An 18,543-nucleotide genomic window follows, 5' to 3' on the forward strand; every position below is an offset into this window, starting at 1 on the left:
TGTGGAAGAAGGTGCTCTGGTCAGATGAGACCAAAATGGAAAACTAACACTGCACATCACTCTGAACACACCGTCCCCACTGTCAAATATGGTGGTGGCAGCATCATACTCTGGGGGTGCTTCTCTTCAGCGGGGACAGGGAAGCTGGTCAGAGTTGATGGGAAGATGGATGGAGCCAAATACAGGGCACTCTCGGAAGAAAACCTCTTGGAGTCTGCAAAAGACTTGAGACTGGGGCGGAGGTTCACCTTCCAGCAGGACAACGATCCTAAACATAAAGCCAGGGCAACAATGGAATGGTTTAAAACAAAACATATCCATGTGTTAGAATGGCCCAAAGTCCAGATCTAAATCCAATCGAGAATCGGTGGCAAGATCTGAAAACTGCTGTTCACAAACACTATCCATCTAATCTGACTGAGCTGAAGCTGTTTTGCAAATAAGAATGGGCAAGGATTTCAGTCTCTAGATGTGCAAAGCTGGTAGAGACATACCCTAAAACAGCGGTCCCCAACCGTTTTTGCGCCACGGACCGGATTATGCCCGACAATATTTTCACGGACCGGCCTTTAAGGTGTCGCGGGTAAATACAACAAAATAAAACTAGTACCGGTACCGAAAAAAGAAGATTTATTCATAACACACGTGAAAAGACCCAGGAAAACCGAGTTAACGATAAAAACAATAACAAAATAACGCTGAAAACCGATAAAAACCCTGAAAACCATACATTTCATACCTGAGCCTCAACTCTCGCGGCCTGGTACCAAACGACTCATGGACCGGTACCGGTCCGAGGCCCGGGGGTTGGGGACCGCTGCCCTAAAAGACTGGCAGCTGTAATTGCAGCAAGAGGTGGTTCTACAAAGTATTGACTCAAGGGGCTGAATAATTATGCACACCCCACTTTTCAGTTATTTATTTGTAAAAAATGTTTGGAATCATGTATGATTTTTGTTCCACTTCGCACGTGTACACCACTTTGTGTTGGTCTTTCACGTGGAATTCCAAAAAAAATTGATACATGTTTGTGGTTGTAATGTGACAAAATGTGGAAAAGTTCAAGAGGGCTGAATACCTTTGCAAGCCACTGTAAATGGGATATCTAATCACTCAAAGTGCTGGAAGTGTAATGAATACAGGAATACTAGCAAGATTCTGTTTCACCTTGCTAGTGTGACTAGATTTAACTGCTGCCTTCAGCGTTACTGTATCAATAGAGAACCATTAATAACTGTGAAATTCCTGCTATGACAGGCCAGCATGTGTGCTGTAAAGATGTGTTGTCAAACTCCTATTAATGAGAAGCAGATACATTCATGAATAAAGAACAACTAACAACACTGCACACTCTATTTGAGGTAGCCTATATTATGGACCCAGGCAGGTCAATGTGGGTTTCACGTCAAAACCCATATTTTCAAAAAAAAATAGTGACATTAAATTTTCTCCATAAAAAGAACTTTAGCATGCTTTTTGCAGTTTTAGAAATGAAGCTAGTTACTGTTGCAGAAACAATAGGTTAAAAGAAAGAAAAATAAAATGAGTTTGGATTTAGCCTGCAGTTGATCCCAGGCATTAAACCAGAGTGAGAGACAAGAAAATAAAAACTGGGCAAAATGCGATTGCAGTTGTCATTTATGCATATAAGAGCATGTATATCAGGAAATCTAAACCATCCACTCTCCCAAAAGCAATTTAAAACTGTTATTTCCAGCTGTGATAAGGTAGACAATAAGCTGCAACCTAGATTTGATCAAAACAAGTTGTCCTCTGGTCTGCAAATTTACTGTTGCTCTGTATCTGCCACATGCTGCGAAATTATTGTGCAAGGATCAGCAACAAAAAGGAAAATAGGTAAGTCAATGTGTTTGTAAGGACATTTAAAAGCACCAGGTGTTTATTGAAGCGCTGCGCAGCTAAGAGATTAAAATAAAGTGACGTAACAGCAACTAAAAAGCAATATTTGATTTAAAAGTTATGAAAAGGTCTTGATGTGAATGCTTTGCTTGTTTCATAAATATGGAACAGTAAAGCCCTGATCTCCTTTGCAAAAGACCTTAAAAAACAAATTAAAAACTCTTTTCATGCTGAAGAGATTCTGGTTGAAATTAAAGGTTTTATAAAAGTCTTTCTTCCAATAGTCACCTGGTGTTTAAGACAAAAGTTAAATGCAGCTTTTTTTTTTTTTTTTACTACAAGGGTTAAAATGATTATCCCCCTATGCTAATAGATAATTGTATACTGGAACAGCCTGTAGTCGTTTAGTTTTCAAGTCTCACGTCTTTCAATATTGTGCAATATTTAGTAGTTGCACAGGTTGCAGCTGATCACACTACCACACTGGAATTCACTGAGCTCCTGGGAACAACCCATTCTTTCACACATGTTTGTAGAAGTCTCGCACACATCTCCTGAGCAATCCCATTCTTCTTTGGCAAATCTCTCTTAATCAATAGTCTTCTCGGGTGGACCTCGGTCTTCAGTTCTCAAAATACTCCAACCACCGTGTTTAAATGTGGGGATGGTGTTCTTTGTTCTCCAAGCATAAGCAGCATCTCTGTATCCAAAGAACTGTAATTTCACCTCACCTAACTTAATTAAGAACGTGCTTCCAATACGTTCCAGTACATGAGTTTTGTCCAGGTTGTCCTACTTCAAGGTGTGAAGGTTTTACTGATCTGCAACCTCACAGTCCACTCCTGTTGCCTTTTTGAGACTACATTCTTGAGTTGGCAAAACATTAACGAGTATCTTTTCAGCTGTTCTGGGGTCTTTAGACAAATTTCTCACTAGTTTTCTGTCCAGAGTCTTTGAAATCTTTCACTTTCTACCTCTCCCAATGTTGTTTCTGTACAGAGTGTCTTCTTTGAATTTGTCACTCCAGTTCTTGATAATTGGAAACACTGTGATAACTGTATCTAAGCTAATTGTAATCCTGACACTAAAACTATGTTTTGAGTCTTAAAAATTCAAACTCATGGGAACGGGGACTTTGTCCCTATAAGGGCTGTTGGTCCCCACAAGTAATCTTCCAATGTTTGGTCCCCACAAGGATATGTAAACATGTACAGACACACACACACACACACACACACACACACACACACACACACACACACACACACGCAAAGTAAAGTGATACAAACATAACACAAAAAATACAAGAGATGTATCCCCACATCAGCCCCCCCCAAAGAAATTCACCTGACAGCAATCAAAATTAAGGAAAGTTTCCAGGCCAAGGTGTCTTATAAGCATGCAAGAGTCCATCAAGGTTAAAAGCAAAACTTCAAGATTTAAAGTTTATAAGATCACACTGACGGAGAGGTCTGATAAAATCTGGTTTTCATCGGTGCCAGACATTCCTCAGATCTGAAGAAATACTCTGCAGCGAAATGTTGTTTAAACCCGAAGAACTTTATTTGAAATTCCAGTCAAGATCCCAAAGTCACAAAATACACGAGCAGTACAGGAGGAATATCAAGATGTGGAGACTTTTTTTATAACCTGAAAAGGAAAACTGTGTTTAAAAGTGTTAAGGACAAAAAGAGGCAGTGTAACATGGTAAGGTTTCGTGTGAACATTGTGCGCATGCAGCCATTTAGTCTGTTTATGATTCAGGCAGTTTGGACAAGTAAAGGGATAAAAGTTCGCTCGAAACAGCAGCTGGAAGAAAAAAAAAAGTCAGAGCTGCTGTTAAGAAAAAGGAAATAAAGGCTCAGAGAGTTCATGAGAGCAAACGTGCCAACATCTGCTGTGGACAGACAGAAGCAGGAGACAATCAGGAAATCAGAAAACACCATTTTTCTGCTTATAAGAGTATATGAGGAAAAACCAACTTTCGTTGAGTGAGTCACAAACAACAGAAACACAAAAAATACAATTTTTTTTTTTTTTTTTAATGTCCTCACTGTATAAGTGCGATGTCTAGGACACCAGATGAGAGGCAGATCATATACAGTATCATATAACTTCCATCACCAGTTTAATTATTTTGCTTTGGAAAAGGTGGTTTTAAAAATACAGAGCAGAGTATTCTTCGTGATGGTAAATTTTATTTGTCTGTGTGAAATTTCCAACGTTCACCTTGGATCAGAGCAGCCGCCTGCAGCTCATTAAAGGAAGATTCAACTGAATTGTACTCCTAAAGTTTTGTTTACATGTCATGTGTAGCCTGTAAACACAGGCGTTATTTGCTCTGTGAGCTTTCTGAGGTCTGATTAAATGCTACATTCATGTCAAGTCGATTCATTCATGTCGAAGCACCTCGTCCAGCTTGTAAATAACATCAAAACTCAACCCTGGAAGCTTTAAAACAGCTCAGCTTTAAAGCTGCTGCTGCTGCGAAAATGATTAAACTCCGTCTGCACCATCCTTCCATGAATCGACACCTCATTAGGATAAAAATTGGGGATAATTCAGACCTCTGCTTTCTCTTTTTTCCTGTGATTGCCAAGAAGGTTATGCAATGGGTTCAGTTTGTTAGCAGGATTGCTCAAAATATTAAAAGTGATTAACTTCTGCAGTAGGTCCAGATCTGGATCCAAGAACTCTTAGTATTTGGGGTTTTTGTTTTTGGCTATTGCGAGATTAAGGAAGATTGAACATTTCTCATCATATCATCACATATGCATACAAACTGAAACATGAAGTACTGCCACACAACGTCATCATGTTTTCCAGAAAATATTATCCCAGTGTCCTGAAATATTTTTACATCCAGAGACTCGATTCACACACGATGTGGAGGGAGGTACGAGGTGTCACACTTGTTTTAAAAGTATGTCTGAGCCACAACGTTATGGAAGAGCTTTACTTAGTAACATGAAAACTCTTTCAACATTCAAATCCAGACATCTTAAGATGAGATCAAACAATAAATAAAGCCGATTTACACAACAAAGTGGAAGACTACCACCATGTTCATGCTGCAACATTTGAACCAAGTGGGAAAATGTTGCATCAGCTGCTTCCTTTAAACCTTCGACAGAATGGCTGCAGATGATATTAAATACACTCTGATGATGGCACAAAGCAAACCGATCTAAACTGTTCATTTATACCCATACGTGGAATCTCCACCTGATTAACACAATTCAAACAATGCGGCTACTAAAGCAGCTGTCGTGGCGGCCTTGCTGCATTGGTCTGTGAGCACGCCCACGTTGGAGTAAGAAATACGAACGCAGGATTAGACACGTTACCATTTTTCCTGCGGTGACCTCACATCTCCTCTGAGGTCTGGTTGCCAGATCCAGATTCTGGTTTCATTCACCCTTTTTTGCCTCAAAAGCCAAATCACCTTGTAGACAAACTATATAGTTGTTGTTTTTTTAATTTACAGACCCCTTTATTTTATTTTTTTATTCAGTTTAAAAGAAGACCCATTGAAGTCACTGTATCAGTTCATGCTGGACTGTTTTCTTTAACAACACCTTTAAAAAAGAAACAGTGTTCAAATTTAGGTTTACAAACAAAATCAGAGCTGTTTCTGCATCATTTACAGTACTGTATTAAATCCAACTCATGGCAGAACGTGAACATTCCCAAATATGTAACCACACGTAGCTATCGTAAGTAATAATACGCCATGTAGACACAGTATATTAAATAGCACAGAGATAATACCTTTCAGAAACTGTTGCAGTTGTACCCAGCTTGCTAGTACTGTGTGGGCACGTATACCATTTTTCTGATTTTCATTGCTCTGACATTCATTGTATGCACGCCGACTCAGTTTTGTCTCAGTAAAAGTAATGTTATTCATTATTAGCTCCAAGTCCAACAAGAGCAGCCCAGTTTCCCTCTTGATCAGTGGAGACACACAAGTTTAAAAGCATACAGCATTAACTTGTTTTTGCTGTGCACTGAAGACATTTGTGTGTGAGATTGAATGATGAACATGAGAAGAGAGATCAGAGTTTCAGCTTTTATTTCCTGGTATTTACATCTAGATGAGCGGCACAGTCTGGGCCTCACACCGTCCATTTGGGTTCTCTGTAGTCCAAAGGCACGCATGGGGTTAGGCTAATGGGTGATTCTAAATTGATCATATGTATGAATGTGAGTGTGAGCGGCTGTCTGTCTCTAAGTATTGACTGTGATGGACTGGCGACTTGTCCAGGGTGCATCCTGCCTCTTGCGTCATGACAGCTGGGTTAGACTCTATAACCAGGAACAGGTTAAGTTTAACTTTTACAAAATCGCAGCACACTGATCAATTAATTCTCCAGAAAATGTCGTCACAATTCTTGGAAGATCAAACCAACCTCTGTGTGCGGATGTCAGTGATATCTTACATCAGTAGCCCAACACAGATTCCTCGACTCCCCTTGTGCAAGTTTGCACAGAGAGTAAGCCCACGTTCAAATCTAATTTTATATTCACTCTTTACTGAGAATTTTAAACACCACTGGGTTTTGTACATATTTAAACATGAATTTAATGGTGAAGCTTGCTCAGATTCTGTGACACTTAAGTCTCTAAACTTACACAGTCGCAGCTTTTCTTCCATACTTCAAATAGGCACAGATGTTTTTGAGCTGGGCTGACCAAAATGTTTAAACTGCTCACACATTCATACAGCATGTTTCCTGTTGCTCACACTCATTTCACAGCTGCATTTTTATTCACTTTTTTCTAAAGTTGTAGTTTTTTTCCCCCACAGCTAACCATGGGTGAGTTTGTGGTACAGTGTTGTTCCACAAGGTCCATTGTTTAATCATGGATATCTCCTCTCAGTTTAAGCTTTCACCTCTGGGTAGACCAACATGAAGACCAGTGAGAAAAGCATGTTATTCTGAAGCTGAGAAACTGGAAAGAAGCTGAGCAAAGTCAGTAAAAGTATCTGGATTGTCCTGAAAAAGAAATGATGTACAGAGCAACAGGCATCTAAATGGCTCTCCAAGCTAAAAAAAAACAAAACAAAAAACAAGAGCTGATAAAACACAAATGGTGAAAGCAGCAAGGAAACCCCCAAAACACTAATGAGACTTTGAGAACAGCAATGCAGAGGCCACACTGCAAGATGCCAACCACTCACCAGCAGCAAAAATCAAAAAACAGGATTGCAATTTACAAAACTGTACAGATATGAGCTCCATCAGTTAGGGAACAGCTTTATGGCCTGATGGGACAAAGCTTAACTACTACCATATAGATGGAAAGACCAGTGTCTGCAGAAAAGCATGGATCTGCTCATGATCCTAAACATACAAGCTCATTTATAAAGCACGGTGGAGGTGCTGTCATGGCTTGGGCTCCGTCGCTTTCATTGATCATGACTGCAGTAGCAAAATGAATGAAGAAGTCTCCAAAAACATACTCTGACAATTTACAAAGAAATTCATCCAAAATAATCAGGAGGATCTTTATTATGTGGCAAGATAATAATCCAAAGCACACCACCACCTCAACAAAGGACTTCAGCAGGATACATAATGACCATGCACTTAAAAACCTGAAAACCCCAACAAATCTGACAACTACATGATGGTGCAGTAAAATCCTGTAAAGGCATGACCAGTGAAGAAACAGGAAATCTAAAGTTTATTTAATGTATACTGAATAAAAGCTGAAACTTTTTTGTGTCTCTTCTCATGATCACCTTTTGATCCAACACACAAAATGTCTTCATTGCACAGAACTGTAAATGCAAACAATGTCGTCATCCACTAAGGTGGGGATTCAATGCAGTACTCTAAATCAAGACTGTGGAATTACAGTCTTGCAGAAAACTGGGCAAAAAAACAAAAAAAACAGCATACATCGAATCATTGCCTTCATCCCATGTTACCAGAACAATGTGCTGACAGTGCAAAGACAAAACAACATTAATCACAAGAATGTGAGGCGTGGAAAAGTGCTGACAGACTAATTTGATTTGTTTACTTCGAAAATCTAAGTTACATTAACATTTCTGTGCCTGTTAGTGGTTAGAGGAGAGCTCACCTGCTGAGATTAATCCTTAAAACTCAAGCGTTCCCACAGCGATCAGTGGAAGCAACCGCTAGCTACGGAAAAAATTTAAAAGCTAGGTTTTTTTTTGTTTTTGTTTTTTTGGAGTTGAATGACAAGGCAAGTTTTAACACTGAGAACACAGAAAGACACATTTAAAATATAAACCGATCCCTTTATCGTGTGAGGATGCGCCGTACACCTGGAAGAATAAAACATAAAGCACATACAGTCCAAAGCATCTAAAGTGCTGAGGGGGAAAACACAGCGCGTTAAAATCACAGCATAGATCAACCAAAATACAGTCAAACAATGTGTTCAACCAAACGAGCGATCCGGTGCCTGCGTGTCTCGTGGCCGTTCCTTCACGCCCTCACCTGATGGCAGCTGGCGTTGCCCAGTGTGTTGTATATGAAACAAAACGCTGCAATGTTAGCAGAGCGCCTTGTGATGCTGTTTTAATAAAGTTTAAAACTGTTAAAAATCCAAACAGACTGGAGAAGTCCAGTCCGGCACAGTCTGATGACGGTGGCGTCTTTGTTTGGAGGTTTAAAGCAGGTAGGTAGGCTGTGTTTCTTTCCATTTGTCTAGAAGAGCTGGATCATGGACTCCCGGGACTTCCCTACTCCGATCCATTTGACTGATGAGGTGAGAAGCAGAAGAAGCAATCATCTTAGGGGAAATACTGAAAATCTATCAATTTAAAAAGCTGCTCATCAGTTCTTGCACTTCCATGCGTGACTTCTTACCAGGCACTCCCACATGCTCCTCAATGAAGCGAACGTATTTCTGTGCGTTCTCGGGCAGCTCCTCGAAGCTTCTAGCGGCCGAAGTGTCGCTGTCCCAGCCGGGCAGGGTCTCGTACTGAACCTCCACACGCTGCAGCACCTCCTGATTGGCTGGCACAAATCAATAACAGCATCACACCATTAACTTGACAGTAGGAATCACTCGAAGGGCAACAGCAACAGATCGATGTGTTCTCTCTGAAAACGGAGCTCTCTGTAAATGATCAAATAGACTGGAAGAAGAGAAAAGGCTGCCCGATGATCTCCCATGAAGGCAGAAGATTCTCCACCTACCAAGATCCAGTTTAAGACTACCAAGCAAAACAAAATTCATTAACATAGCTCACATGTTCAAATTTTTCCTCACCTGGAAAGTGAGGTATAGTTTGGTTGTCGACTTTGTACCCTATGCCCACTTTGATCTCGGTGAAAACGTCAAGTATGTCGAGTTTGGTGAGAGCTAAACTGAAAGAGAAGACGGACAGCTTTACAACAACTGGATAAAGATACTTTATATATTTTTACAGTAAATCAGTAAACAGATAAAACAAATCTGCTTTAAACAAAATGTGACAAAAGGGATGAAAAACTGTCAGAAAACAAGAAAAACAAGACTTTTTAAAAATGAATAATAGTCACCGGCAAAACCTATTAGCGGTCCTAAAACCTATTAGCGTCACATCACAATATTCAATTCAATTCACAAAACAGTTGCCTCAAGGTGCTTTGTATAGTAAGGTCAAGATCCTGCAATAATACAGAGATAACAGAGAAATCCCCGACCATATGACCAAGTGTTTTGGCGACAGTGGGAAGGAAAAACTCCCTTATATCCATGTAAGCTTTTAACAGAGCAGTTCCCTCTCTTCTTCTCTTCCTCTAAATACTTCATATAACATATAAACAGGTTACATGATGTCCTGAAGTGTTTAGATACAATAATCAAAGATACAGAAACTTCCTTCTGTAGGGACACAAAACCAACTTAGTGACATAATCTCGCCAAAGTGTTGCGACTGTGCCCTAAGGTGCCCAAGCATCCTAACTGGAGTTGTGACTCTACTCTAAAATACTTTCTTTTCTCTTAAAATATACAAAAAAATGATTTAAAACTCACGCAGTGAAGCCATTAATCATATGTGCATATTTGATGAGCACCAGATCCAGCCAACCGCACCGTCGTTTTCTGCCTGTGGTCACGCCGACCTCCTTCCCTCGAGTCTGCAGCAGGTCTCCGATCTCCTAATGAAAACAAGAGTCTAAACTTGAACATCAGTTCTTATGTAGGTTTTCTGTAAATGTTTGCAATCGCAGAAAACAAAAATACTCTAAATTTGTCTCTAAATCTTTGAAACGAATTCTAAGCTACAGCTGGTTTACTGCTGGCAGTGTGGCAAAACTCCTCCAGGTGGTGCTATTTGAAAATCTACTCATATTTCACACAGACAAATTAAGTGATTAGGCCATGTTTTAACCATGCAGACACAGTAGATACTGTATGTACGAAACAGTTAATGTGTATGTAACGTGCAGCTTTTAATTCTCCATGTGAAATATGAAGTCGTGCTTATTAAAAATAAAACCCGATCTGAACCAAACTTTTATCGTGTTTATATTTCGTATCGGTGTGTGCTCGTACATTCTTCTGCTCTGAGGGGAAAGCACCGATGCCCACTCTTGTGGTGTACGCCTTGACGACCCCATAAACCTCGCCGACGTTCTGAGGCGGCATCCCGAGGCCCGTGCACACCCCGCCCACCGTGCAGTTGGACGACGTCACAAACGGGTACGTTCCTGCAACGACACCAGAGGTGAAGTCGGGTCATACTTTCTCATGTCACATCTCCTTTACTGGTGTGAGCTCTGAAAAGGTGATGTCATCGCAGGCTTGTTTTAGCAAGTGTCCTGATTTGTACTGATTTGTACAAAGGCTTTCATATTTGTCCAGAGATTTGTGACAAAACCTGCAAAACAAGCTGTGACTGGACTAGAAACCAGATGGCTTCTACGTGACACTCAGTTAAATTTAAAGTAATTTTCCTAGTCTGTCCTGTTGTCTGATTAGACCTGCGGTTGCACCTTAGGAAACATACAGACAGACCGACACAAACAGAACAATCAATCAGGAAAATGACATGCTTGGAAATTTTTAAAAGCAAATAAGTGCTGGGATCACAAAACCAGTTGCTGGAGGCTGCTGACATGGAGGTAAACCCATTGTGAGGAGAGACTGTTGTGTAATCAAACAGCAGTTTTGGTGTCTAAACCATCAAGCGTGTCCTGTCAAAGTGCTCTTTATGTAAACGCCGACACCCTGCATGCTCCCATGTGACATGTTCTGATCATGTGTAGATCCAGCCTGTCAGAAAGAGGGGATGTGTTTCGCTCTGACACCACAGAAACTACAGGCATCGTCTCTGGATCATGTTGAACTTTGACTGTAATTTAATCTGCTCTCAATGACAGGTTTATGCTCTTACAGAGAGATATTATGGTTAAGTCTACCGTATCATTTAATGAAAGGAACAATCAAATTGTCATACTTTAAAGTATTATGAGAACAGTTAAAGAGGCCCTCTAATTCTGATCAACTGACCGATAGACTCAGGGTGCCTCCGTGCTCATGCACAGGTGAGTGGTTTGAACTTGTGATTGTGCACGCCAAGCCCAGATGCACAAAGCGCAATAATAACGCTTAAACTTACCATCGTCCCTACCCTGAGCTCCATGCAGGCTTTTGCAAAGAGCATCACAAAGCTTTAAGTGTTTCTTGGACAACGTCATCAGCTCACCGTGGGTGCACTAAACAGCACTTTGCAATCAGAAACAAGATTTATACTGACACTACAGGTTAGCACAAAGAAACAAAGAAGTGAAGTAAACACTGATTTACTGACCAAAGTCGATGTCCAGCAGCGCTGCATTGGCTCCTTCCACCAGGATTTTCTTAGGAGGACCATGAAGTGCCTCGTACATGTAGTGCACACCATCTCTTACCATGGGCTTGATCTGCTCAACATAGTCCTAAAATAAAAAATGAAAAAAAAACTCGCAAAAAACCCAACATAAATAATAAATAAAATACAGGGAGATCTGCAAAGAGCACAGCTAAATGTTTTCAGATTTCCTTTTAGTTTTATTACCTTTAACTTGAGCAGCTCTCCGTCTATGTCGATCTTTAGAGTGGGGTACATAGACTGGTACTGCTGGGCCAAAGCTTTATACCTGCAACAAAGAATGATTCTGATTTATTTCAATCATTCATGCACCTTGGTCACACTTTTCATTTTTGTTTGCATTTTAACACAAATGAAAAATAGCAGCACAGAAAATAACTATCGGTTGGACTATTTCCCCCCTCCTTTTCTGGCGGGGAAGTAGGAACAACCAGGAATGGCCACATTCAGAAAGAGATCAACCCTTTGAAGGAGGTCAGTGAAAGTAGAAGGGTTTAGCATAGAAATTCAAATGTCTATCATGGTGTTACCTACTAGGCCTGTGCGATCAAACTCATTTTTTTCTACCTCCAATGATTATTAAAAGAATACATATGAGATAAAGATATTTTTTTATATTTCTTATTTTCCTTTTACATTACCCTCCATAAAACTCCCCTCCCATACTGTGACATGTCCACTTGTGCTTTTCACTTGAATAATGATTATAGTTAAATAACACTAGCAGATTTCTGTTGGTCTGTGTGAATACTTTGGGGTTGCTTCCTTAATCACAATGAGTTACTACAGCAGGTAGCAACTGGTTGGAAACTTTATTTTAATTAATCACTTTGCATAACCGTCACCTAAGTTGTAAAATCCTCCCTGTAAGTATTCAAAACCACCTTGAGATGACCATAACAGCTGAACCATCTTGAATTTCAACTCTGAGTAAGTGAAGCAACTTACAGAGCTGGATTTCATCTGAACACCTGCTTAGATCTGCTTCCAGTAAAAGCGCCTGAGTTTATGGCACCGAAAAAAGGCTCGTCAGCCAGTTAAAATTTCTGAGCTCGGTGGTTCAAAAGATATAAAATACTACTCAGCCTTTAATTAATTAGTAATCTTAAACCTTTGCATAGTGACAGTGTCGCTGTCAGGGTAGGCTGAGCGGTGACTGCAGAAATGAAATGTGTTTAAACAGTTCAACTTTATTTTTGTTTCACTTCTACAGTTGTTTATTAATGCAGCATATTTAAATTGCAAACCAGTCCACCTGAAACTAAACTAAACAACCAGCTTCACACCAACTTCAGCTTCTGAAAAGTAAAGATAAGATATTTTATTTAACCCTTACTTACAGAGACAGTCCCGTTGAGACTCAATGTCTCATTTACATTTACTTATTAATGGGGCAAATCCACTGGTGGAAGTCTGTGGGGAAGTGACCCTCAGCTGCCTTCCTCTGTGAGCTCTGTGAACGCTTTCCTGATAACTTTACGGACTCGATCACTAGTTTAAGATTACACTGAATAAAACCTGGAGTTCATTTTGGAAAGTAGAAGTCAGGAGGATTCTCCAGGGTACGCTCATTAGCTAGCAACTTTCACAGGCTTGCGGTTTCACAGCCAGATTCACCCACTGGTTGGTCACATGCCGTTTCAAAACACTAGATGGCGATGGTGGAAACACTATTTTACTAACCAATGGGTAACACGGTGGTTGCATCCAAGTTTTATATCATTTATGGTCTAAACTATGGTCTAAAGCTTTTTTTGTGATACTGGCACAACAGCAACAGTTACCAGACAACCAGACTCCTGCTGCTGATATGCAAAAGTGATCAGGGTGAACGAGCACTGCATGTTGAGTGTTTATAGACTGTGGGCCTTTCCAGTGTCCAAACCTGTATTCTGAAAGGTAGATGTGACATATATAATGTTGTTGGTGAGACTGACCTTTCAGAGAACTGTGTGAAGTCTGCCAGCAAGTCACATATCCTGAGCCCGGAGCGTGCCGCCTTAGCCGAGTACACCGGACCAATCCCCTTCTTTGTCGTCCCGAGGCTGAGCAAGGCCAAGAGAGGAGGGAAGGAAACACAGAGAAAAGAAAAACAGCATTTACATGCAGTCTTACTCCGCAACATGAACTCTGAAACTGTAAAATCATTTCATGCTATGCACAGTTGCACACAAATGAAAAAGGAGCAGCTCAGTGGTTCTCACAAGAACAAAAGTTCATTACGCTGTTTCTAAAACAATACAACATAAAAAACATTTGACCTGCCACCTCTCATTTAATATCACTAAAACGGTTTCAAGTTATAGTCACAGACTAGCAAGTCCGAACTCGTGATGTGGAAACTTTTATTCTCTGAAAAATGACAAAATGCAGATGTTTAACTGTCACTGAGCCATTTGCTTCTTCTCTACAGACTCCAAAATATTATAAACTCAGACAGAAAGCATCTTCTCACACTAGAGTATTACAGTCTGACGTGCTATCACCACAGAATTACTACAGAGACAGCATGCCCACCTAAATACACATCTACATACAAAAGCTTACCATGTCATCATGTACCTCTAATAAGACGCCCTATTAAAAGGAAGTCTTGGCACAGCAGAATATTTACACCATACATGCAACTACAGAACAGAAATAGATAAATATGCCCTACAGTTATTGCACTTCATCATCAGTGCAGCCAATATAACTCATGTAGTATCCAGTAACCATATGTGCCAATGTGCATGAGTGAAAAGTCAGCTGTTTCTGCCAGAGAAGTAAGAAAGTAAGAAGGAAAGTCCAGTCGTACAAACCTTTGATTTATTTTTAAACACATTTTTGCTTTATCTGAAATATTGCATCATTTGACATCTTAATAACACTTATTTAAATACAACTGTCAGAGATGTTTGAAAAGGGATGAACTCTTAAGTACAACTGGGAACAAACTCAGAAACACTACACTCACTGGCTATTCTGTTATGTACTTCTGTTCAATCGCTCACTGATGCAAATATCTAATCAGCCAATTATATGGCAGCAACTCGGTGCAATTCAGCAAGCAGACATGGTCAAGATGTCCTGCTGAAGTTCAAACAGAGCAGCAGGAGTGTTTCTAGTTCCTTGTGGAATCTGTGCGACAACAATTAAGTCACTTCTGACGCAAAGGGGAGCCCAATCTACAATAGCTGTGATAAAAAAAAAAACTGTGCAATATAAAGCATGATATTTCAGTGGAATTAAATTGGATTTAATTTGAGCTTTACCCCCAAAGTTTGAATACAGTACGGAATAGTAGACTTTACATTTAAAGTGAGGCAACAAAATTTGAAAAGAAATATTAGACAAGTGGAAAATTAAATGTGTGCAACTTAATGTCCATTTCACTGGCAAATGAGTGATCTTACAGCAGTGCAAAGCTGGGAATGAGTGACGCATCATCTTTTTTCAAATATTTGTAGAAAACTTTAAATATTAATTTATATATTAAAGTTTTTGTTTCTTTTTTACTTGGAATGCTGGTAAATTTGTCAGAGATGAAATTTATGACAGTCGCACAGAGATCCCAGCCTTGAACTGTTTTACAGACACTTTTAATTTTATGGTAGAATAATCTTGATTATGAATCTTGATTATAACATGGAATTGAGAGTTACTAACTTAAATGTGTGAGGTTAGATCAGCAGTATAACACCGGCTGCTGTGATATTCCAGCACTCTGAATTGTGTTGCCTGGTTCTGTGATCGTATTCTGCTCTGACTTTCAGCAGACCTTACACTACAGCGTGCCTGCAGATGCTGGAAATCCACCAGCCTGACATCGCAATCTACTGAAAGCTTATAATGACTCGGCCATTAAAGCACATGCACTCTGTCGCTCTCAGAAACACGTGAGCCGGCTGTGAGTTTGGGACCGTGGCTGCTTTTAACAGGAGTATGCTGGGTCTGAATTTAGATTAGCATTCTGAATGTTCCTCAGGCTTAGCATAACATTCCTCACACATATCAGTATGACGCAGTGCCCGGGCGAGTACTGAATTAGATGATTGAATATCTCGTTTTACTACCTATTTTATTGCTTGTGTCCTTGTGGAGAGTTTAGAAGGCAGACCGTCAGCAGGAGCCTGCTGCTTTACTTAGTCACTTGTTGAAGCTGTGCTACTCTGTCTCGCGCTACAGAAACAACACCTGCTGCAGGGCTGCTACTCTCTGCCTGCCCTCCGACTTCTCCGAGGACGCCTCCAGGCAGAGGAAAGCGTAGGTTACACGCACAGTGTCACTGTGGAGAGACGTTCGTGCACACATGCAAAGTAAAGATAAGCCTATGTGTGAATAAGCAAAGGAGAAAATGCTATATCTATCTTTTTAAGTTACTATATATAATATAATGGGCTCTGTGATATGTATCCATATGGTTTCAGATACAGAATAAAACAGTATTGTATATATGAATATAGTTCTGTTACATTTTACAGGATCTAGCTAATTCTGTCCCCAAAATTGGAAAATAACTCAAAGTTTAAAGGTATTCATACAAAATAAATTAACTGTGCAGGTGAGGGAGCACACAGAAGAGTCTGTAGATTTGTTCATGCAAATAAATCCTGGTTTATTTTCTGAGACTTTTACAATTTAACAAACTACTTTCGGTCTGTACTGACCCATGAAATGGCCAAAGTCACACAATGACACAAACTAACGACACTAGACTAGACAGACTCCCATTTGTTGTGAGGATTTAATTAATAGTAGAGTGCAAAGGCCCTCTTACTCTGTCTGATGGCAGGTAAACCTATTATTGAAACCATCAGCAAGAGATATTAAAAATGCTTTTATTAAGGCCTCACCTGCACAAGCCTAGAGACCTGTGGGAAATCATCTGGTGGTCTCTGGTCACAAATGAAAATCATGCATTCCCCAACAGGCTGCTGGCAGCTGCTGTGAAATCGACTGCTAAACTCCATTCATGCAGGCCTAGAGACCGGTTAGTGACCTCCTGGTAACCACCGGTCTAGAGGAAAATGTGTATTCTGAGATTAGCAAGCCAACGAGTGGTTGCTGATGGTCACAGGCAGGTTGCCACAGACACCAGTAGTTTGTATGGAAGATGTCAACTTGACCGGAAACACTAACTACTCACCAAACAGTGTGGAAAGTGTGAAAAATTCAACACAAACATTCACCTTCAAAAAGTTAGACCTTTTAAGATGCGAAGTGTGGCAAACTTTTGACTTTCAAGGTGGCTGGTCAACATTTCAGTGTTGCTCAGAACTTTTTCAAGTTTCACTGCAAGCCAGAAATTAAATTAAATTAAATTAGATTAAAATGAAAACTGCATCTGCAGGGAGAATAAAGCAATCACAAGGCGATTTTTGTGTGTTCCTTCTCTGCAACCAAATCACACAAAAGCAGATGTGATCGACCGAGTTGTCGATGAAAATTTTTCCCTAGCGGCTGGAATTTGCCAGAGGACGTTGTCGACCGGTCTCTAGGTCTGTGTGAATGAGGTTTATCTTCCAAAGTACTATAACACTCTTTGGCAGCAATTACCCAGTTTAAACCTCCCGACGGACTACAAACAACATTAACATATTATGTTTTAAGCTGTTTTGTTTAACAGCTGAATATTTACACATCGAGCAGCAACAGGATGACATTAAGTCCAATAATCCGCTTTTAACTCCTCGTGGAAATATCTGGCATTTTGGCTGCTAAATCCTCCACGATGTTCACCATCTAGTCTCTTTGCCTTTCAGCTGTTTAGCGATGAGTGCACAGAGTGGATGTTCAGAGATCCTTGTGTAAAATTACACTATGAGAACACAGAAAATGAAAGGTGTGCATGGAGCCGAGAGTCACCACGATGCTCTGCAAAGCCGAGGGTGGGAGCAGTTTTAGGTGTTATTACAAAAAATGTCAGTGCTTCAAGTTTGTATGTGAGGATCAATGTCGTGTTTATTTATAGAAAGGAGACTAAGATGTTTATAGAAGAAATCCAACATGCTGGGATCGTGTTCAAAGGTGCCGTAACATTCTTCTACCTGGATTTACAGTCATACTGTTGTTAACCGCATTCAGCAGCTACTAATGGTGCAACGGATCAAAAATCTCACGGTTCGGATCGGATCAATTTTCGGATCAGCAAAAATAGAAAAAAAAAGACAAAAATTAGACTCGCCATTTACTTATTTAAGTATTTTTTGCCTATTAAAAAACATTCAACTGAAGATTCATTCCACGCACTTATATAAAAACAAATTAAGGTGCAATATGGACATTATGGACCATGCTGGGCATCCTCTGCATACGGCCATAAACAACCAGGAGTCTGTTCAGTGACAGGTTGCTTCTCCCAAAGTCAAGGACCAGCAGACTTAAAAAGTCCTTTGTCCCACACGCCATCAAACTGTTTAACTCCTCGCTGGAGGGGAGAGGGAGGGGAAACGGGGACAAAGGAGGGGCAACAAATAAGCTGTAGTGCCTTTTCACTGTGCAATAGTTTTTGTTAATATCCAACGGTATAATAGACTCACAATACTTGAAATGTGCCATTCCTTGTATTCTTATTCCTAATTATTCTATTTATCCCCTTTGTATACTCTGTATTTATATTTGTGTATATATGGTATATTTCTGCTCAGATTCTGCAACTTCTGTCGGTGCTGTGCTACTGGAAACTGAATTTCCCGGAGGAACCCACCCGAGGGATAAATAAAGTTTCATCTAATCTAATGTGATCTATAGGGCAGTACAGGGCTTTGTATCTACCACTCCGCTGTGATATAACGAGCGGTCACGGTCACGTGGCTTTCCGTTGACCTGGAGGTCCACCCATTTGTAGTTAAGGCAAC

General features: G+C 40.2%; 1 protein-coding gene across 1 annotated transcript in view; it reads right to left on the bottom strand.

Moving 5' to 3' along the window:
* Window positions 1-3,416: 3,416 nt before the first annotated feature.
* Window positions 3,417-18,543, bottom strand: part of adss2 (adenylosuccinate synthase 2) — a 31,235-nt gene continuing 16,108 nt past the window's right edge. The window contains exons 6-13 of the mRNA XM_085369719.1: window positions 13,642-13,749; window positions 11,891-11,972; window positions 11,645-11,771; window positions 10,387-10,541; window positions 9,865-9,989; window positions 9,115-9,212; window positions 8,709-8,858; window positions 3,417-8,599 (exon numbers count right to left, since the gene is read on the bottom strand). Of these exons, the coding sequence (XP_085225845.1) occupies window positions 8,547-8,599; window positions 8,709-8,858; window positions 9,115-9,212; window positions 9,865-9,989; window positions 10,387-10,541; window positions 11,645-11,771; window positions 11,891-11,972; window positions 13,642-13,749 (898 nt within the window). The 3' untranslated portion in view covers window positions 3,417-8,546. The remainder of the gene's footprint in view (window positions 8,600-8,708; window positions 8,859-9,114; window positions 9,213-9,864; window positions 9,990-10,386; window positions 10,542-11,644; window positions 11,772-11,890; window positions 11,973-13,641; window positions 13,750-18,543) is intronic.

This window comes from Diplotaxodon limnothrissa, linkage group LG13 (genome assembly GCF_057381915.1).
Source record: "Diplotaxodon limnothrissa isolate DT_005_m linkage group LG13, D_limnothrissa_male_GT1.1, whole genome shotgun sequence".
NCBI classification, from domain to species: Eukaryota; Metazoa; Chordata; class Actinopteri; order Cichliformes; family Cichlidae; genus Diplotaxodon; species Diplotaxodon limnothrissa.